General features: G+C 44.7%; 1 protein-coding gene across 2 annotated transcripts in view; it reads right to left on the minus strand.

The window, feature by feature from the left end:
• Window positions 1–23,326, minus strand: part of Tuft1 (tuftelin 1) — a 45,781-nt gene that overhangs the window by 15,449 nt on the left and 7,006 nt on the right. Inside the window, exons 2-6 of one of the 2 annotated variants that reach the window (XM_087628888.1) lie at window positions 10,913–10,987; window positions 10,443–10,544; window positions 6,638–6,724; window positions 5,929–6,018; window positions 3,578–3,643 (exon numbers count right to left, since the gene is read on the minus strand). In XM_087628888.1, coding sequence (XP_087485014.1) covers window positions 3,578–3,643; window positions 5,929–6,018; window positions 6,638–6,724; window positions 10,443–10,544; window positions 10,913–10,987 — 420 coding nt within the window. The remainder of the gene's footprint in view (window positions 1–3,577; window positions 3,644–5,928; window positions 6,019–6,637; window positions 6,725–10,442; window positions 10,545–10,912; window positions 10,988–23,326) is intronic. The other variant, NM_001360750.1, reaches the window with a different exon arrangement.

Raw genomic sequence — 23,326 nt, forward strand, 5'->3', positions numbered from 1 at the left:
CAGACGTGTAGGGTCTCGCTCTCATTTTTGCTGTAAAGGCATGAAACACTGCATAACTCCCTGAGAGTCTGGCATGGACTCTGGGTTTTGCACAGTAGGCAGTGGCAAGACCTCTGCCTCAGCACAGAACCCTCAGCTGGGTGGAGAGAGGCATTTCCCAGCCTTCGTAGTCTTCTGGCTCCCGTGGGCCTCCATTTCTACATATATGAGATGGGATGGCTCCTCACCACGCCAGATCTCACAGGCTATGTCCAAAGTCGGAAAGACAATATCTGGTACAGTCTGGAGTTTGTAAGAAAATCTAGGCAGACATTGCCGTATAATTTATTACCAACAACTTATTTGCCAAATGCAGTGTTCTACGGAAAAAGAACAATCCGAGCTGCACATTTAGCATTAAGCACGTGGCTCAAACCATTCTGAAATCTGAACATTAATTAAGTCACTTGTCAGTTCCTCTCTAGTGTCACTGCAGCACCTAGGCCGAGTGGAAACACTGCAAGAGGATCCTGAATGTGTCTGTGACACATTTATTCAACGAGCCTTCTCACAAGACCCCTTTAATGACCTGACTTTTTTCATTAATTAAAATACATCAGCGTTTAAGCTAAGTAGCAGACTGTGTTTGCTGTAAGGCTTTGAGCTTTGTTCCCAGCACTACAGAGACGGGGTGGGGGAGGTTATAAAATACATGTGAGAAAAACAACTAACAAAGTAGACTTCGAACTGACATTCATCCTCCTGCCTCAGTCTCCCAGGTCCTGAGACTACAGGCAGGCGCCATCATTTGTGACTCTACAAACCAGACTTCATACAGTAATGTACATAGACCCTAAAATGTATTTTGAGAAAAAAATATTTTTAAAACAGGAAAAGAGATATAATCTAGCCATATTTAAAGTCATATAGATTAAGTATTTTATAGTTAGTGGGAAAAGAAGAAAACAGTCTGATCAGTGAGAGGCCTTGATGAACCATGACACACTGTGACTAATGAATAGGTGTGATTCAGTTCCACACTTGAAGGCCAAAACACCCAACCCCCAAAAATTGGCCTTGGGGCTGGGTGTGTGGTTTAGTGGTAGAGGCCATAATTACAGTTCTCAGCACCGAGCAAACAGAGCCCCTTAAAAACAAAACAAAAACAAAAAGCCACCCACCAAAGAAACAGGAGACAAAGAGATGTGGTGTGAGGTGCATGGATGAAAAGACACAGAAACTTCATCCGAGTGTAACTTCTCTGAAGACGAGACAGGGCAGAGAGGCAGGAAAAATGAGGGTGCTTACAGAGACACTGGCTTTCCTAAAAGGGAGTTAAATAGGATGCTAAAAGTAACAAGAGACCTCAGCTTACTTTGGGCCAAATGTTTGTAAAGGTGACCATAGTATTGCTTCTCTCTCATCCCAAATACCCAGACAACATACCTCATAAAACCACCTTCCAAGGTGATGGGATGGCTTGGTGATAAATGGGTTTGTGACCAATCATCAAGCTTGATGCCTGGAACTCACAGGGTAGGAGGGAGCCATTTCCCTTAAGCTGTCTTCTGGCTTTCACACACACGTGGGGGCATTCAAATGCTCATGCATACATATATGCACACACACCAGAGTGTATACACACACCTGAGTGTACACGCACACTTGAGTGCACACACACTTGAGTGCACACACAATAAATAGGTGCAAAACACAATGTTTTAAACCAAACTACCTGACAATTTCATTTACAAAAGGAAATTCTTTAAGACAAGAAATAGACTACCTCACGTATTTTTTTACTTAATTTTTAAAAAAGTTTTGCTTAGTCTTCAAAACATGTTGTAAATTATGTCCGTTGAACAGTGTAATTTAGAAAGCCACAAGATCACCATCCACCACTGTAAAGACACCTAGGTTGACTGCTTGTCTAGGGAAGCCTGTCCTGCCATGTGTGCTCTTTTTCCTAAGCCTCTCGATTTTCCTGATGTGCCCCCCAGTCTGAAATGTGCACAATCCTGCATCTTCCCTTCATTCTGACTGGTCCTGGAGTTATTCTGCAGGACAGTCAGGAATCTGGCTTTTCCTCCTCAGCGGCAGTCCCTCACGGAGACACAAAGTCCTTACGCTGTCTACAAGCTGCCACCACCACTGATGCTGAGACTAAAACTTTTAACATTTTCTTGGTTTACTTTCTGTGTTTCTAAATTTCCAAGATTTTCTACAGTTAGTATATCTGACTATTTAATCATATAAGGCAACAAATATCATTTTTAAAAAAGGACACCCACCATATGAAGCTCTACGAAGCAACACGATGTAAAACTCAAATAACGTTGGGCGTGATGGTGCACACCTTTAATCCCAGCACTCCGAAGGCAGAGGCAGAAGGATCTCTTGTTAGTTCCAGGCCAGCCTGGTCTACATAGTGAGTTCCAGGCCAGCCTGGTCTACAAAGTGAGTTCCAGGACAGCTGACACTACATAGAGAGACTCTGTCTTTAAAATAAAATAAAAAGGGTTGGGGAAGGGGTTGGGGGTTTAGCTCAGTGGTAGAGCGCTTGCCTAGGAAGCGCAAGGCCCTGGGTTCGGTCCCCAGCTCCGGAAAAAAAAGAAAAAAAAAACAAAACAGTAAAAAAAAAAAAAAAAAAACAAAACAGTAAAAAAGGGTTGGGGATTTAGCTCAGTGGTAGAGCACTTGCCTAGGAAGCGCAAGGCCCTGGGTTCGTCCCCAGCTCCGAAAAAAAGAACCAAAAAGAAATAATAATAAAATAAAATAAAATAAAAAGACTTAAATAAAAAGCCAGGTGTCTGGGGATGTGCCTTGGGAGTAAACGTACTTGTAGAGCATACAAGAAGGAAAATAAGGGGTTGGGGATTTAGCTCAGTGGTATAGTGCTTGCCTAGAAGCACAAGGCCCTGGGTTCAGTCCCCAGCTCCGAAAAAAAGAAAAAAAAAAAAAAAAAGAGGGAAAGTAAACAAAACTGTGCTTAACTCGACCCTCAATTATGCATGCACATATGGTGTGTTTAATAAGCACAGTATTTAAATAAGTATCTTTGCCTAGAAAACAATGGTACTAGACTTTGGATAAATATTAGAATCATTTAGAGCTCTCAAAGAGCCCTGATGCTGGCTACAGAGATGGCTTAGTAGTGAAGAGTTCTTCCTGCCCCTCCAGAGAAGGCAGGTTCAGCTCCCAGCATCTACCTGATGGTTCACAACTGTCCAAAACACTAATTCCAGGGGATCTAACACCCTCTTCCACCCTCCGTGCATGGGGCATACATGTGGTACACATATATACGCACTGGGAAAACACTCATGAACAAAAAGAAAGTCTTCATGCTCAGACCACACCTCAGAACAGTTATTCCACATCCCCCATGAGGGGACCAAGGTGTCAACTCCTTTAAAGCTCTTAGGGTTCATCCAAGGGGCAGCCAATCAGAGACACTGCTGTAGGAGGATCCACTACCAACAGTAGTTGCTTCTAAGCAGTTAGCTTAGGGTATTTTTGCCTTTTTTGTCTTTGTTGTTTACTTTTTATACCAAGTAAGTATGAGGTGGGATGGCCAGGTCTCTTCCCTGTTACCTACCTCAGGTGGGCTGCTGTAGAGAGTCATGGGACTCTGACTAAAGCCATTTGGCTTTTCTAGTACCACCTGTTTGAAGAAAAATAAAATCAGGAGTTAAAAACAATTTAACCGGGGTTGGGGATTTAGCTCAGTGGTAGAGCGCTTGCCTAGCAAGTGCAAGGCCCTGGGTTCGGTCCCCAGCTCCAAAAACAAACAAAAAAAAAAAAACCAAAAACCAATTTAACCAAGCAAATAATTTTGAAGCATTATATTTTAAGATGTCAAATGGTACAGACCAACAAGATGGCTCAGAGGCACTTGCCACCAAATCTGACAATCTGAGTTCAAGCCCCAGAAACCACCTAGCAGAGGAGAAAACTTGCTTCCTACAAGTTGTCCCTGGCATCTACATGTGTGTTGTGATGTAAGTTCATGCACATATGCATTCACATGCATGCTCATTCACATGCAAAATAAATGTGAAAACACTTTTTAATCTTATAGGGAAAGAGAGAGGGGAAAAGGAGGGAAAGAGGAGGAAGCAGGAAAGGGGTGGAATAGGGACAAACAGAAGAGAAGAGAGGAGCAAGGCAGGGAGACAGATTTCCACTGCTCCATGAGAAAACAGAAAGAGGGCTGTAAAATGGCCTTGAGGGAACTATAACCTGTGGGGTGGATCAAACAGACCTCGGGCTAAAGCTGTGTGGACTGGAAAACGTGTGAGACACATCCCACCCAGGAGTACAAGCCGTCACATGCCATATACACCACGCTCTCTTTGCAGTAGGGATCCTGACAGGTTTTGGCCAAGCATGAATCAAGAAAGGAAGAAGCTCTTCCATGATCCCATCTAACCCAAAGCCAGACCGCTCACCACGTGACAACCTGCTATTTGTGCCAACAAGAGGCCTGGACACTGTGGCCCGACTCTTGACTGAGCACAAAATGTTCTGGTGCCTCCCACCAGACAACTGGCCTCCACAGTCCTGCTTCAGCTAAAGCAAAATAAATCTGGAAATGATCACAACACAAAACCCAGTCAAGCCCACAAGGAACTGGGCTGGAGAGATGGCTCAGCAGTTAGGAGCACTGACTGCTCTTCCAGAGGTCCTGAGTTCAATTCCCAGCACCCACATGGTGGCTCACAGCCATCTGTATTGGGATCTGATGCCCTCTTCTGGTGTCTCTGAAGACAGTGACAGTGTACGTACATAAATGAAATATATAAATCTCTAAAAAAAAAAAAAAAAAAAAAAAAAGACTACAAGGAACCCATCTGGCACCAGCTACTAGGCCACTATTCCCTTCAGAACAGGGAGGGGGCTTCTGGAGAAAGACCACCTGACTCAAAGCAAAAGGCAAACAAAGGAGACAGAAGTCTGCTCTCAGGAGCCCAAGTGAAAGGTAGAGAAGACATTCCCTACTTCTGAGAACATTCCTTTCCTGGAACTTTGAAAAAGCTAGAATCCCACACTACCTTCTCAGAGATTTATACAGTATTTGCTCCTACACTATTGCTTCTGCATCCTGCATCGTAGGCCAGGCTAAGCACAGGGACAGGATGGTGGACCCCTAAGGAGTTTCCCAGCCCAGGGCTGAGACAGGACTGGATCGAGACTTTGGACTGAAGAGGGAGCAGCACTTGCAGAGGATCTGACTTTGCTTCCCAGCACCCACACGGCAGCTCATAATCATCTGTGACGTCAGTTCCGGGGATCTAACACTCTTTCGGCCTCCTGGGAAACTAGGCACATGCATGGTACATAAACACAGGCAGGGAAACACTCATACACATAAAATAAAAATAATAAATCTTAGCAGGGTGTGGTGGTGCACACCTTTAATCCCAGCACTTGAGAGGCAGAGGCTAGTGAATCTGCAAGTTACAAGCCATCATGGTTTACACAGTAAGTTCTAGGATAGCTAGGGCTACAAAGAAAGACCTTGTCTCGATAGATAATAGATGATAGATAGATAGATAGATAGATAGATAGATAGATAGATGAAATGGAATAAACACACAAGCAAAAATCCTTGTTAAAAAAGAGACTTTCGGGTTGGGGATTTAGCTCAGTGGTAGAGTGCTTGCCTAGCAAGCGCAAGGCCCTGGGTTCGGTCCCCAGCTCAAATAAATAAATAAATAAATAAATAAATAAATAAATGAATGAATGAATGAATGAATGAATGAGACTTTCATTTTACTTAGGGTCACCCAAGTTCAGCAGGATCAACTTATAAGAGTTTGGATCCATGGCTGATTGTCTCCGACTATGTGCTGGGAAGCCTGTCTCGGAGAATTCTCAGGAAACCAGATCCCTGATCCACTCTCCCTTCCTTACCATGTCCTGAGAGTCAGCACCATTCGAAAGTACCTGTATCTCCTGCTGATGCAGGGGGCCTCCTGGACTCCTGTCAAGCTTGCTACTTATATCCTCCCGGAGCTTCTGCAGGCAGTTCCTGGCCTGGGAAAAGAAGGCCAGACACTTGAGATTCAGGGCAGGGAAAGTAAACAACCTTTGGGTCACTGGCTGCAGACAGAGGAATTGTGTTCAACTGGGGTGACAACCCAACCTGTCTTGTACAAACAAGATAAATTAATCCCCTCCTCTGGCAGCACTGTCATGCTAGTTCAAAAGACATGTGATACAAAAGACAAATAAGATGTCTAGTATGGAATCCAGTGGTAAGTGCTAAGGAGAGGAAGAAGCCAGGCAGGGGCAGGGAAAGACTGAGGAAGATGGGATTAAGACCAAACAGATCACAGAGTTGGCTAGGTACAGGATACTTAATTATTTGTTGATTAATGGGTAACAAAATCAGATCTCTATGAGGTCAAGGCCAACCCAGTCTGCATAGAGTCCCAGGACAGCCACGGTTCCACAGAGAGATCCTGTCTCAAAAAACCAAGTAACAAATAGAAATATAGAACTAAATATAATTTAACACATAGGAAGGTACGGGGGCACTTCAGTGACATCAAAGGAACAGAAGGAAAAACTATCAGAACCCATAAAAGAAGGTAGCCCTGAAAATCTAAGGCTCAGGGAATCTAGGCGTTCCCTCCAAGGAAAGGGTCCACACCTCCTGGATGTACTGGACCTCACTCTTCAGCTGGTTGATGTTCTTCTCGTGGATCATCTTGTCCCCAGACCTCCCTTTCAAGTACACCTGCAGAAAGGATGACACTGCTCAGTTAAGAAACACACAGCCCGGGGGCTGGGGATTTAGCTCAGTGGTAGAGCGCTTGCCTAGCAAGGACAAGGCCCTGGGTTCAGTCCCCAGCTCTGAAAAAAAGAAGAAAAAACAAAAAAACAAACAAACAAACAAACAAAAAAAAAACCCCCCACAGCCCATACCCAGGAGGGAGGAAGGAACATACTGTCCCCACCTATTTACCTGGTGACTATTTGGTGATTTGACTTAGCAGAGCTAAAAACAGATTCCTATTACTCTGTGTGGCAGTGCCGGGGACCAAATGCAGGCCTCACTCATTCCAGACAAGTGCACCAACTGAGAGAGGGACTTACTGCTCTGCTCAGCATTTTCCAGCTGAGGAGACATCTCTGACTGTTAGAATACACCTGTGTTCAGGTAAGTATTAGATATGGTTGCAAAAGAATAAAAATAAACTCAATATCCAATGACAGGCAATTAACTCAATAAATTATAGTAGGTCTTTAATGGACTATTATGCAGCCACTAAAATGCCAGACGCAGACACAAAAGATGTTACAATGTGTCATAAGTATGGGAGAAGATGTCCCAACAGAGTATAGTTACATAATTTGATTTTCTTTTTTTTAAAAAAAGGTATACCTTTCTAGGAGGGTATAAAACAAGATGTTTACAATAATTACCCTGCTAGATTATGGGATAACACTGTCCTCTAAAGTAAGTAACGGCACTCGGTTTGGGGAGGAAGAAATGTGCCTATTTGTAGATGGCAGAACCTTCCAGAGAGAACAGCCTAAGAAGCCCTATTGATGACAACTTTAGAGTAGCAAGGCTAAAGACATGACCTCAGTGTACACCAGGCGGTCTCCCTACATTCTAGCAATTAGCAATCCAAAGATGAAATCTCATTTACAGGAGCTGGAGAGATGGTGACTCAATGGTTAAGAGCACTTCTCTGAAACCATGAGGGCTGGAGTTCAGATTCTAGCACCAAGGTGTCAAGCTGGCTTCCCCACAAGGACCTGTGACCCCAGCTCCAAGCAGGCACAGAAGGGAAGATCACCAGGGCTTGCTGGCCACCCTTAGCTGAGAACGCACAGGCCTCAGGCTTAGGGAGAGACCCCTGCCTCAAAAGAAAAGGCAGACAGTGGCACCCAATGGCTTCTTCTGGCATTTGCATATGTGTGCAGGTACAAAAGTACATGCATCTACATATGGTCACACTGACAAGCTCACACAAATAGATACATAAAATAATATGTTTCATTTACAGCTGGGTGTGGGAGCTCACACTTGTAATCCTATCACGTGGTAAGTTGAGGCAGGAGTTCTAGGCTAGTCTGAACTACAAAGTGAAATCCTATCTTAAAAGTAGATTCCAACACTGGGTATGGTGGTGCATGTCCTTAAACCCAGCACTTGGGAGGCAGAGGCTGCAGAATTAAGAGTTGAGGCCAGCATTACATAGCAAGTTCCAATCTAGCCTAGCCTATAATGTAAGACCTTACTTAAGAATACAGCAAAATGAAAAAAAAAAAAAAAAAGAATATAGCAAAAAAGGGCTAGAGAGATGGCTCAGAGGCTAAGAGCACTGACTGTTCTTCCAGAGGTCCTGAGTTCAATTCCCAGCAACCACATGGTGGCTCACAACCATCTGTAATGGGATCTGATGCCCTCTTCTGGTGTGTCTGAAGACAGCTACAGTGTACTCAAATAAATAAAATAAATAAATCTTTTTAAAAAAAAGCATATAGCAAATGAGGGGCTAGAAAGATGGACCGACAGTTAACAACACTTGTTCTTGCAGAGCAGAGGACTGAGGTTTGGTTCCCAGCACCCATATGGCAACTCACAGCCATCTGTAGCTCCAGTTGTAGGGGATCCTGATGCCCTCATCTGATATATGTGGGCACCAGGCCAGATATGCACTTGGTACACTGACATAAATTGGAACAAAACAGTTGTGCACACAGAACAAAATTAATAAATCTAAAATAAATATTTTTAAATGGTAAACGAAAGTTTTCTAATTTTGAAATTTATGAATTAGTTACTGTAAAAAAAATTAAAGAAAATCTTAAAAAAAATTAACTTCATTCTTTATCCCATCTTTTTGCACAGGAAGACTCAGATAGTTCCCTCCCAAACTGAACCACGGATTCAACCCATCTTTATTAAAACTCTAGCCAGCTCCTTTTAAGAGAGATTTACTTATTTATGTGTATAAGTGTTTTGTCTGCATGCATGTCTGTGTACCATGTGCCTATGAAGTCAGAAGAAGGCGTTGGCTCCCCTGGGACTGTGAGCCACCATGGCTTCAGGGAACTGAACCCAGGTCCTCTGCAAGAACAAACAGTTCTCTTAACCACTGAGCCTTCTCCCCATCCCCTCAAGCTGGCTTCGTTGCAAAAACTGGTAAACTGAGCTTAAAGTTTACAGAGGGATGTTAGGAACCTTGAGCATCAATCAAAAAACCTTAAAGGACAATTTCAAAATTAGCCTAATCAGGATGGCACTGTCATATGGACTGATGGGCAGATTAGAAGAACCACTGTTACAAGCAAGAAAATATGCTAAGTGCACGCATGGAAAGGTCACACTGAGTCCCATTAATTAACATATTAATTAAAAGTAGACATTTTTAAGAAGGAAACAAACTGAAGAAAATAGGTGTCACATGTTATTGATTCCATATATAGAAAAATCCAAAACGGGCAAGAATAGAAAGATATTATGCTGCAGCCAGAGCTGGAGAAATAACTGGAGATGATTCTGAACTGAAGCCAAACCTCGTGGCATACATCTCAAGCAAGATCCAGGACTCAAGAGGCTAAGGCAGAAAGGAGACTGAAAATTTGAGGCAAAAATGAATTACACGGACCTAGTCTTTAATTAAAAATAAAACAAAACCCCTGGAATTTAAAGTGATGATATTTGAACAACTCTATGGCTATACTAAAAACCACTGATTGACTATTTTAACTAAGTTCACTGTGTCACATGTAAATTATCTAACTATATATTATAAAGTTATTTTTATTTAAAAAATTATTTTTTATTTATATGCATGTTGGGGTTTTGCCAGCATGTATGTCTGTACACATGTGTCAGGTGCCCTCTGAGGCCAGAAGAGGGCATTAGATCCCCTGGAACTGGAGTTACATACAGTTGTTAGATGCCACATAGGTTCTGGGAATTAAACCCAGGTCCTTTGGAAGAGCAGCCAGTGCTCTTAACCTCAAAGCCATTTCTCTACCCACAGATTTTTTAAATTTTAGCCACATGTATATAATCTTGTGTCTGTGTAGGAGTCTGTGCACATGAGTACAGTTGCCCAGGGAGGCCAGAGGAGGGCATTAGATTCCTTGGTGCTGGAGTTACATGCAGTTTTGAGCTGTCTGACATGGGTGCTAAGAACTTAACGCAAGTCCTCTGCAAGAGCAGTAAGTGGTGAACCACTGAGCCATCTCTCCAGCCTCCTCTAAAGCTATTTATGAAAAAGAAGGAAAACTGTTCATCCCCATGCCTGGGGCCAGGTTCAGCCAAAGTCACTCACTGTAGACTCTGGATTTTGGGTGTTAAAATCCCTGAAGACGAGCAGGAGCACCCTCCCTTCTCTCCCACCTACAAGCTCTCTGTCAATCAGCAGCTCCCTCTGTGCTGCACCTGAGGGGTAAAGCAGACAGAAAAAGGGAAAGTGGCCTGGGCTCACCTTAATAATCTCTTCATGGCCATCGTGGGACTCCACCAGTTCTGAAGCCAGAGAATGACCTGAGGAGTGGCCAGACACCATGGCATAGGTCTTCTTGCCCGCCTGCCAGAGAGACAGAGAGAAGTGACTCAGAAACCACACAGCAACCAGGACCTCCTGCCCTGACCCACACGACCTACAAGAAGCTTCAGTCTGACTTCTTTCCCCTCCAAGAGCAGACAGCCACACAGCAACAAGGACACGGGACAAGGAACGTTAGTAGAAAACCTGGGTTAGCTTTCATTTTAGTGGGGGAGGGGGTCTCCCATTTCCCGAAGCATGAGGCTGAGCTAGCTGGGTGTGTCTGAAAGGAGATGCTCTCAGGCTTGCAGCAACAGAGGTGGGTGGCTCCAGGCAACACCTGGGTGAGGGATCAGCAGCAAGAAAGAACTGGCTGAGAGGCCTTGCCCTGCCCACAGACACCTTGATACCTTCTGGGCTATGTGCTCAAGTTCATCTCCTGTCAGTTCACTCTGGAGAGGCAGCCTGAGAATGTCCACGCTTTCCTAGTAATAACAACAACAGCAACAGTGACCCCTCACCTTTCAAGCCCACAAGAACAGCCAGCCCAAGTGTTCTCTTAGCAGGCCTGTCTATCCCTATCCAAAGACAGTCCTAGAGCAGTGTGCTCAGCTTGTCCAGTTTCAGGTCGCCCTGGGTAGATAGGTCTCTAACAGGTCTCTGTCCACACAAGCCCATGGATACAAGCCCATGGCTCCATGTGGCTCCTGGGTATACCTCGATTCTCAGATCACAGGAACACAGGGCATAGATTACTCTTCCTCAGTCAGTGGAGAAATTATTCCTGGACTGCCGTCTCTAAGCCAGTAATTTTTTTGTTTGGAGCTTGGGTCTCATGTTGCCCAAGATAGCCCTGAGCTGCTGATTTTCCTGTCCCCGCTTTGCCAGTGTTCAGTCTGCAGGTGCACCCTACTGTACTTGGCTCTTGACACCAGAATGTCTACTCCTGACAACCAGCCAGGAAGTTTTTGAAACCCAGGATAAACCCTAGAACCAAACAATAATGTACTAAATCCCAAGTTGGAAATGAACACACACACACACACACACACACACACACACACACACACACACACCCTATGATTTTAGCGTTTAACAGGCTGAGGCAGGAAGATCATCGATTCAAGGCCAGCCTGGAGTAACACAAGAGAGACATATCAAAAACAAAAACAAAAACAAAAACAAGGCAAGCAAACAGCAAACAAAGAAACAAAAGCCTGACTCCAACAGAGCCTCTATTAGCCATACGGAAGTTGTACAGATTACAGACCGCAGGATAATGAGTACTGATTCTGAGATCGCCTAATTTCAAAGGATGAAGGAGAGTTTCCAAACACCTGTGGGGACAACTAAAATCTCAGAGAGGAAAACAAAAGTGAGAGAAAAGTAGGCTAAAAATTTAGGATGCATGAGGGACTTAGACACTCTGAACCTCAGGTCCAATAGGAAAAAATGAGGGCTTGAACGGTCAAAGTGTGACAGCGAGAGGGTGGGAGGAGAAAATGGAAAGCCCTGTTTCCTTTCTTTCTGTTTTCCTTGCAGTGCTGGAGATGGAACCCAGACTGCCTGCCTATGTTAGCCCTCTACTACTTGACTGCATCCCAAACCTCAGAAGATGGGTGCTCTGGGCATCCAGGGATGAAAGCATCCTTGAACTAGTGTCGGAGGCACAAGCAGGTAGATCTGAGTTTGAGGTCAGATGGATCTACATAGAAAGTTCCAGGCCACAGAGCTAGCTAGAGTGAGACCCTGTCTCAAAATAAATAAATTAAATAAAGAAAAATAAAAGATATTTTAAAAAGAAACAGATTTGCAGACCCAGTAAGATTGACCAGCATATAAAGGCTCTTGTCACCGAGCATGGTGACCTAATTCAATCCCCATGATCTCCATGGTAAAAGGAGAGAACCAGTTCCTGCAAATTGTCCTCTCACCTCCATGCATGAACATACAACCCCCCACAAATACATAAATTAAAAAAAAAAAAAAGATTAGCAGAGGGGTTGGGGATTTAGCTCAGTGGTAGAGCGCTTGCCTAGCAAGCACAAGGCCCTGGGTTTGGTCCTCAGCTCCGAAAAAAAGAAAAAAAAAAAAAAGATTAGCAGAATAGATGATAGTGGTGTGTGTGTGTGTGTGTGTGTGTGTGTGTGTGTGTGTGTGTGTCTGCATGTGTGCGTGCACGCAGGAGTGCATTTGAAAGTTCAGGTAATTTCCTCAACTACTGCCCACCCCCATTTTTGGGAGTCTCACTGTGTAGTCCTAGCTGTCCTGAAACTCACTATTTAGAGCAGGCTGTCCTTGAAGTCACAGAGATCTGCCTGAGTCCCCCTTATTTTTGGGGTCAAAGGTAACTCAGTAAGCCTGGAGGTCACCTACTTGGCTAAGCTGGAAAGCCAGCAAAGCACCTCCGAATCCTCCGGTCCCCAGACTCGAGCACTGAGACTACAGGCAGGTACTGCCATCAAGAATCAAACTCGGGTTCTCCTGATTGCCTGGCAAGTATGTCTCCCCTGCTCCAAGAGGTGTTTTTTGTTTGCTTGTCTTGCTTTTAAAGATTTTTTAAAATTGTATGTGTATGAGTGCTTTCCTTCACATGTGCGTGTGCACCATCTGTGTGCAGTGCCACTGGAGGCCAGAAGAGGGCATCAGATTACCTGGAACTGAAGTTACAGAGCGTTGAGAGCCACCACGTGGGTGCTGGAAACCAAACCCAGGTCTGGTGCGAGAGCAGCCAGCGCTCTTAAACTCGAGCGTCTCTGCAGCCTCCCTGTCACAGGTTTTCTAAAATGACACATTCCCACCAGCAGTGATAACTGTGCGGCACACGCTGCCTAGTGTTAGCACACGATTAGCTGATTATCATCTCACACTAATCACATATAACAATTTTATCTGTCCTTTAGAAAAACCCGGTATGTCAGGGGTGGTAGCACTCGCCTTTTTGAGACGAGTTCCTACTATGTAGCCTAGAACCTGTTGCACAGACCAGGCTGGCCTTGAACTCACAGAAATCTGTCTTTGTGCTGGGATTAGAAGCACACACCACCAATCTCAGTCAAGGGAATTAAGACAGTTCTTTGATACACATTGATCTTACCAGTTAGTTAGAGAAAGGCAGACTTGTAAACTATAATGGCTGGTTTTAATTGTCAGCTTGACACAATCTAGAACACCTGGGAAAGGATAACAATGAGAAATTGTCTAGATTAAATGGTGGCACACGCCTTTGGCCAAAGAGTTCAGGATGCAGAGACAGGAGAATTGGAGGCCAGCCTGTCCACAATTACAGGACAGCCAAAGCTACACAGAGAAACCTTGTCTTGAAAAAAATAAAAAAAATAAAAAATAAAAAAAACCCACCAACAACATAGTATTTATGTACCGAGATATAGCTCACTTGTTAGAATGCTTGACAAGCATGGAAAAAGTCCCAGGTTCAGTTTTCAGTAATACATAAAACCTGACGTGGTGAAGGACACCTGTAATCCTCGCACCTGAGTAGTAGAGGCAGGAGGATAACAAGTTTGAGCCTGGACTACACAGTAAAATCTAGTTTTAAAGCCATCCCCCACCTGCAAGATAATGAAATGGACATTTCTAAAATCCCTGTAGCTATCAAAAGAATAAAGCAATACTATGAACAACTCTGAGCATAAACTTGATATTTAGATTAAATGAACCAATTCCTAAAAATGAGAGGAAAAACAGTAAGTAAAAACCTTCTACCATGCTTAAGAACACTGGCTGCTCTTCCAGAGGACCTGAGTTCAATTCCCAGCAACCACATGGTGGCTCACAACCAACCATCTGTAATGAGATCTGGTGCCCTCTTCTGGTGTGTCTGAAGACTGCTACAGTGCACTCATATACATAAATAACTCTTTTTTTTTAAAAAAAAAAGCCTCTACCACTATGAGCCACCCAGTCCAAAATGAGTAATGTGAGACTCTAGCTCCTGAGGACATCAGGTTATAACCTCGCCAGGCCTGGGGAGTTCTCTCCACGCCATCAGCTCATGGGCTGTTCAGGAAGTAGTGCCAGTTCTACACAATCCCACCCAGAGAGCAGGTGACAGTGCATTCATTCACTTGACGTTGTACGTATGGTGTTCTGCCTGCCCCTACATCCGTCTACCATGCTTGCATAATGACCAAGGAAGCCAGAAGAGGTCACTGCCTTGTGTGCTCGGAGTCAAACCCAGGTTCTCTGGAAGAGCTGTGCTCTGGCAGCCGAGCCATCTCTAGCCCTGTGAACTGTTAAATTCATAAATCCATTATGACAGAACCTTATTCAGCAATAAAAAGAAACAAATACTGATAGATGTACCTGAAATCTCCGGAAAGTCACAAGTATAAAAAAAAATAGAAATAGGAAGGTAGGTGTTATACAAGTCCATATATGTAATATTCTTGAATGAATGAGAAAGAAACGGAGGCACCCTCTTCCTGTAAGCAGCCTGCGATGACCTGTTGAAAATGGTTCACTACTCTCTTGATTCAGACATCTCTACAAAATTGGGCAAACCACGTGGTTTAAATCTTTGTGTTAACTTTAAGAATACTATGAAACTGTCCAGGCTATCGAAGGTTTGCATGTCCAAAAGCCATGGGAAACCGTGAAGTATCTGAAAGAGTCACTTTAAAGGGGCAATGTCTGCCACTCTGACATTACACTGCCGGAGTCAGTGGATGTGCCCAGGCTGAACAGTGGGACTGGGCAGAACTGGTGTTAAAAATACTGCTTAAGTTTTGATGCACATGCTTAAAAATGTCAGAAGTAACGCTCAACTTAAAGGTTTAGCTGTGGATTCTCTAGTCACCGAACATATCCATGTAAACAAAGCGCCCAGTGTCATAACTCATGATCTTATTAATCCATATATGAGCTGCCCTGTCACATGAGGTGACCCTTCACTGACAAGGAACAAACTGTCTCATCCAGAAGAGGAGGGTGCACAGAAGAAAGAGACTTACAGCCCAGGAATGAAGTCAGCCAAAATAAATGAGAGAGACAGAGAGACAGAGAGACAGAGACAGAGAGAGACAGAGACAGAGAGAGAGGAAGAGGGAAGATAGAGAAAAGATTACTGGGAGCTAACGGAAGGGTGGAGGCAGGGGAGCAGGCCTGACTCTGAAGCAGCAATGTAAGGGATTCTTATGGCTCAGTCAATTGGTTTCCATGTCAATACCCTGTAATACACTGTACGGAATTTGAAATGAGTAGTAGTTATAGGGGATCCAATCCTCCATTTTTGTAAAACAGGCTCTCACTTGGTGGCCCAGCTTGAACTTGTGATCCTACTACCTCAGCCAAAACTATTTTAAAAAATTTTATCATTTATTTTATGTATGTGAGTACACTGCAGCTGTCTTCAGACATATCAGAAGAAGGCATCAGATCCCATTACAAATGGTCGTGAGCCACCATGTGGTTTCTGGGATTTGAACTCAGGACCTCTGGAAGAGCAGTCAGTGCTCTTAACCACTGAGCCATCTCTCCAGCCCCAAAACTACCTTTTCTTTTTTTCGGAGCCGGAGACCGAACCCAGGGCCTTGCAAGTGCTCTACCACTGAGTTAATCCCCAACCCCCCAAAACTACTTTTAATGGTAACTAACATTCTATTATTTGTAGATAAATAAATTTACTCAAACTAACTCCTATGTAGGTTGTCAGTTTTTATTCTCTCTCTCTCTCTCTCTCTCTCTCTCTCTCTCTCTCTCTCTCCCTCTCTCTCTCATGCACATACACATTAAAAAACATCTCTGGGGCCACAAGATGGCTCAGTGGGTAAAGGTGTAAAGAGAGAAATAACTCTACAAAGCTGTCCTCTATCCTACACACACACACACACACACACACACACACACACACACACACACAATAAAACAGGCTTTAAAAGAAAATACTGTGGCTGGAGAGATGGCTCAGAGACTAAGAGCAAACTCGGGTTTGGTTCTTACATGCATGCAGCAGCTAAGAACCACCTGTAACTCCAGTTCCAGGGACCCAGTGCCTCCTTCTGTTCTCCATGAGCACTAGGCATGCACTACATGGTGCATATACATGTATATGTATAGACAAAACACTCATACAGATGATATAAAATATATGGCATTTTTTTTTTGGTTTTTTTTTTTTTTTTTCCGGAGCTGGGGACTGAACCCAGGGCCTTGCGCTTCCTAGGCAAGCGCTCTACCACTGAGCTAAACCCCCAACCCCCAGATGATATAAAATAAATAAACCTTAAAGAAAACCTTTCATTTGATAGAGAGACATGATCCATGACAGTACCCGTACCTGGATCGCTTTCCATCTCCTTGTAAAAGGAGATAGCATTTGGAAAAGGCATTTGAAAAGGCATATCATTTGGAAGAGTCCCTTGCAACTATACCCACCCCAACCCCATCTCCTTAGAGAATTCCTACTCAGCCTTCAAGGCTCAACTTGTGGGTCAGGGATATAATTCAGCTGGTAGAAAGCTTGCCTACCATGTGTGAGGCCATGGGTTTGATCCCCAGCACCACATAAACCAGGTGTAAAGCTACACACCTGTAACCAGCACTTGGGAAATAGAGACAGAGGACAATCAGGAATCTAAGGTCCTCAACTAACTACACAGTAAGTCTAAGGCTAGCCGGGGCTACTTGAGAACCTGTCTTTAAAATATAAAATAGAGTGTATAGACTGGGCCTGGTGGCACACGACTTACATTTTTTATTTAATGTGTATGGGTGTTTTGTCTGCATGTATTTACCTGTATCACATGTATACAGTGTCCAAAGAAGCCAGAAAAGGGTGTCAGATCTTCTGGAACCGTAATTACAAACACTTGTGAGCTGCTATGTGGATCCTGGGAATCAAAACCAGGTCATACGGAGCAATCTGTTTAGACTAGGGCCCAGCTTCAATCCCAGCACTTAGGAAGTGGAAGCAAACAGAGCTCTATGAGATTAAGGCCAGCCTGATCTACACAGCAAGTTCTAGGCTACCCAAGGCTGTATAGTTAAGATGGTGTCTCAAAAACAAAAATAAATAAATGAAAATAAAATAAAATAACCATGGAAGAGGCAGCAAAAAGCACATAAGCACCAGAGGATGGGGAGGAGTGCCACAAAATACTGTCTTCAGGACACGATATGCATGGCCTTTGTGCTCACGATCTCACTGCTGCTGCGGTCACCTGTTATGCGACCAAGGCAACAAGATCAGCAATCCAGGCAGCAGGCAGCGCTAATTAGGCTCACTGGGTTGAGGAAGGTATGAAAGTGGGTGAAGCGAGGCTGGAGAAATGGCTCAACAGTTAAGAGCACTGGCTGCTCTTCCCGAGGACCAGCACCCACATGGCAGCTCACAACTGTCTGTAACTCCAGTTCCAGGGGATCCCACACCCTCACACAGAGACATACACACAGGCAAAACACCAATGCACATAAAATAAACTTTAAAAAAATTAAGGAGGGGGTGTCGGAGTTAGAGGTAGACATGTTCAAGACACAATATATACATATATGAAATTGTAAAAGAATAAATAAAAAGCCCTATATGGAACGTGATGCCCCTTCCCCACCAAGGCTCACTGCAGAAAAGAAGGTGGCAACTCCACGACTGATATGACATTGCAAGCACTTGACTGTTCTTTTTTTTTTTTTTTTAGATTTATTCGTTTATTATATATAAGTACACTGTAGCTGTCTTCAGACACACCAGAAGAGGGCATCAGATTTCTTTACAGATGGTTGTGAGCAACCATGTGGTTGCTGGGAATTGAACTCAGGACCTCTGGAAGAGCAGTCGGGACTCTTAACCACTGAGTCATCTCTCCAGCCCCCTTGACTGTTCTTTTTTTTTTTTTTTTTTTTTTTTTTTGGAGCTGGGGACCGAACCCAGGGCCTTGCGCTTCCTAGGCAAGCGCTTGACTGTTCTTTTATAACCTTTCGCACATACTGTCCTCAAACTCTCAAGAGATGTACCTATCTCAGCTCCCAAGTACTGAGATTAAAGTATCCCAGTATCCCAGCATGCCTGGCTTCCTTTACAGATCCTTGAACAGTTTACTTAGCAGTGACAGGATGGAGTAGGGGCTCTGAAGACACTTGAATGAATTCTGGTGATCCACCCAGGGATCTTCCTGATGCCCCTTCTTTGAGAAATATTGAGGGTGGGGGTGGGGAGTGTTGTTTGTTTGTTTATTTGAGACAGGATTTCTCTGTGTAGCCTTGACTGTCCTTCTGAGTGAAGGGATTAAAGACATGCTCCACCACTGCCCAGCCCAGCTCTCTCATTTAGAGAAAACAGTCAGGGACACTAGATAAGGCCAACGGACAGTGGCTGAAGAATATCATGAAAAACATCAGCAAAAGCCAAAACAGGCAATCTTAAGAAGGATTACAAATGACCCATAGATACCCGAAGGATGCTCTTCTGGGACAGGCACATCAGTGAGACTCAAAACACAAAGGTGTGTGGTGGGGTGGTGATGGAGAGATGGCCCAGAGGTTAAGAGCCCTGGCTGCTCTTGGAGAAGACCTGATTCAGTTCCCAGCACCCACATGGTGGCTCACAACTGCCTATAACTCCACTTCCAGGGCATCAGACGCCCTCTTCTGGCCCCGGTGGGCACTGCAAGCACATGGGCACTGTGGTGCAGTCTGTATATACAGACAAAACACCCATATACATAAAATAAAATTTAGAAAAATTTTAAACCACAAAAACAAAACAAAAAAGTGGTTTACAGTTGTGATCCCAATCCTTGAGAAACTGGCTGACGAGAGCCTGAAGTCAGCTTGGGCTACACGTGAGTTCCAGGGAATTTGGGCTTTTAAATTAAAGAAAATAAATAGACACTAATTCCCAAAACATGGCTTTTCATTTATTTAAGTACATGAACACAGCAGTAATTGCCAACTCCTACACACGGCAATTACTATGTGTGGGTCCCTATTGGGCTCTGTTCCAAGGACTTTACATGTGCTAACTCATTTAATCCTAGCAATATCATATATAGTAGGCACCAACGTTCCAATTTTAAAAACAGGTTGAGAAGTTAAAAGTCTCATCATGCAACTAATCAGAGACAGAGCCAGGATTCAAATCTAAGACCTGCAGCTCCAGTCTGGGCTGCTAACCAAGATGCCACATGGCATTTGTGCTACATAAATACACAAGAAAAGCACCGAAGACAGACAGACAGACAGATACACACACACACACACAGTCAGGTCAGGGGAGGATCAGAAGTTCAAGGTCACGGGTTGGGGATTTAGCTCAGTGGTAGAGCGCTTGCCTAACAATCGCAAGGCCCTGGGTTCCGTCCCCAGCTCTGAAAAAAAGAAGAAGGAGGAGGAGGAGGAAGAGGAGGAAGAGGAGGAAGAAGAGGAGGAGGAGGAGGAGGAGGAGGAGAAGGAGAAGAAAGAGAAGAAGAAGAAGAAGAAGAAGAAGAAGAAGAAGAAGAAGAAGAAGAAGAAGAAGAAGAAGAAGAAGAAGAAGAAGAAGAAGAAAGAAGTTCAAGGTCATCCTGACAACACGGCAAGTCTGAGGTTAGCCCCTAGAAAGGAAGAACATCAAAGGTGAACCAAGGGAAAGAACAAGAGAGGAGGGGAGGGGTGTGAAGGGCCTTTTCTTACATATACTTCCATAGTTTCGGGTTTGTATGTGTACATGTCTGTGTGCATGTTCATGTAAGTGAGCATACCCATAAGTGTGCCTGCATGTAGAGACCAAAGGTCAACCTCAAGTGTCATTCGTCAGTAGCCATCTACATTGTTTCTTCTAAACAGGGGTCCCTCCTTGACCTGGAGCTCACAGAGTAAGCTAGACTGGCTGACAGTGAAGCTTTGGAAGCCTCCTATCTCTACCTCCCAGCATTGGGATTTCGGGGTCCTGTCACGATGCCTGGGTTTGATACACAGGGGTCCTCAGCCTACCCAGCAAGTACTCTACTGACTGAGCCACCCCCAGCCTCGTCTGGTGATATTCTATACTGTAATGGACATGTTGCCTAACACTCCTGTAATAAAAATTACAGGGGAGAGGAGAGGAGAGGTACTAAGCAGAGTCAGAAGTGGAGCATATAATTCCATCCAGCATCCACTAATCCTGCAAGCTGCTTCCTCTCTGGACCCTGTTTACAGTCTGGAGAGTGGGGGTGATTATAGCCATCCAGCTCAGTTTGAGACAGAGTAGGAGGTATGCAAGGACAGTGTGAAAGTACTCATAACCCACAGAAGTATGGCAGCAGCACTGTGCCCAAGCAGCTCAAAGGAAGCGTCATTAGCACTGTCAAAATGGCCCTGGAGAAAAGTTCAGGGCTCTCTGACAACACTACAGAGCCACGAACCTCACCCCACAACTCCAAACCAGTGTTAAGGATGGAAACCTAGGGCTCTTCTCTGCTCCATGAGCCCAGCTGTCCTCTGGGGCTAGAGTGGCTGCAGGGCTGTGCTCTGGCAGGAAAGACCTTTAGAAACACCCCAAAGTGTCTGGTTGGATGGTCCCACTGGGGCCTCTGCAAGGCTACATGGGAAGTGGAGTCTTCTCTGGGGGAGAAACAGAGGCACTAATCACAAGGTGAGCAGGCCTCTAACCTCATAAACACTCTCTGGAGAAGCCCAGCTACCTCCAATTACAACAGCCTCTCCACTGTTCAAACAAACCAGCAGCATGACTCACTCCTCAAAGCAGGGAGGGGGTAAACACATAGCTAAGGGCTTAATACATCAAGAAGCTCAGCAAGAGGTGATAGGAGATAAATAGGGAGGCCCCAGGAGTTCTCACACCACAGGCTTATTGAATGGGGAAAGATCCATGGGAACATCCCATTTCCCTAGAACCCACTCTCCAGGTTTCTAGGGAGCCACTAATACTAGGAGTGGGGAGGTCCAGGGTAGAAAGCCAGGGTCAAAAAGGTAAAGGAAATAGAAATGGTGTCTGGGTTGAAAATCTTTGAGTCACCTTCACCGTATACCCAACTTCTGGAGGCATGTGCAGTCTTACAAGCTGCTGCTGTAGTGACCACCTTAGTCACTGCCAGCCCTGTCTGTAGCTGGCCCAGCTTATGCCCACCTGATAACTGACAATGTCTACCTTCTCATAACACTGGCTCCCCGAAGGCCAGCAAGAGGAGAAGCCCCATAAAGTCACAGAAGAGGATGGGATAAAATGGGATGGCCAGATGCCCACAGTCTCCTACGGAAGGTTCCTGGTGTGACTTGTCCTCCAGAAGACAAAGACTCTCCCCTCCCCCCTCCTCCTTCCCCTCCCCCTCCCTTTCCCCTCCCCTCCCCATCCCGGCTAAACTAACAGAACAGTTTACCATTAATCTGGATGCTTACCTACAGCATGGACTAGGCAAGCACCACAACAGGGGAAATAAAATGAGAAGAGGAGACTGGGTACAACATCCTATTGAAACATCTATTTCTCATAATCTGTGGCCTGGCGGTGAGTGAGAGTATGTACATGGGGGGGGGGGGGTGTCCCAAACCCCAGCTCCAAAAAATATACCTGCAGATCTCCCACCTGCCCTCTGGGCTGCAGGAAGGAAAAACTCACTCAGACCAGATACCACCAAGAGCTGAAGCTTCTCTAGCCTCAGACACTGCCTTGTGATTTGGTTTTCCTGGTCTCATACTCTTTCATTTATCAACTCCGCACTACTCTACCCTACTCCATAGTCTCCTCTCTCTGCCTCTGCTGCCCAGGCTTAAAACTGGGCCGACAGTCTTCCTGGCACACGTCCATTCCCCCAAGTAAGCCTGCCCACCCCTAAGAAACAGGTGTTTCACAAGACTGCACCATGACCCAAAGAGGCACATGCCATAATTACCAACAGGCGGGGAAGCTCGTCCCACCCGATCTGAGCATAGGTTCTGGAACCGAAACCATCCAGTACACACCTCTCTCCACCCCAGAGAAATATGGGCAATGTTAGTGCCACATGCCTAAGGATTAAGTAATCTTCCTCCCTCATAGCCTCCCTTCCCTCCCCAGGCAAGAAACCCAAGCCCTCCCCGAATACCTGGCAGCCTTGGAGACCTCACTGAAAAGTCAGAGCTGGCAATAAAAGGGATAGGGGCCATGGTGTCAAGATAAACTTACCAGATGAGTCTGGGGCAAAGGCAGGGACAGAAACAATAGTCTCCAAACCTGAAAGATTCCTCCACCCAAGAGTTTCTTCCCCACCCAGGTGACACGGAGACTGGCCTTCAATCATTTTAGAATTCATCTCATTGGAGTAATCGCCAATGATCAAGGAGTGCCCTTACTTTGTGTTCTCTTAAGCTGGCTTCAATCTCACAATGTAGTCAACGATGAACTAATCAGCTTGCTTCTACCTCCCATGCTGGATTTATGAGGTTCTAGGAATTGAACCCAGAAACTCCGTGCACACTAGGTAAACATTCTAACAACAAAGCTATGTCCCCAGCCCCTCACTCCTCTTTGAATATCCAATTCCATTCCCATGTATTTCACTCCCAAGTAAAAAGGAAAGGTAAGAAGTCCACAAAAACTTATAAAACTTCATACCAGTAATATTTACAAGAGCCAAAGAGTAGAAACAACTCAGAGGTCCATGATGAACATATATCTATGATAATATAGTTAAATATGGAATATCATTCAGTTCTAAAATACGAAGGCTGTGGTGGTGCATGCCTTTAATCCCAGCGCTTGGGAGGCAGTTTTAAGCTTAGAAGCGAGCTTGGTATTCACAGCAAGTTCCAGGACAGCTAGGGCTGTCACACAGAGAAACCCATCTTGAAAAACCAAAATAAACAAGTAAAACGAATGTAGAACTAACATGTTACATGTGTGTGAGCCT

Source organism: Rattus norvegicus, chromosome 2, assembly GCF_021556685.1.
Source record: "Rattus norvegicus strain SHRSP/BbbUtx chromosome 2, alternate assembly SHRSP_T2T, whole genome shotgun sequence".
Classification (NCBI taxonomy): Eukaryota; Metazoa; Chordata; class Mammalia; order Rodentia; family Muridae; genus Rattus; species Rattus norvegicus.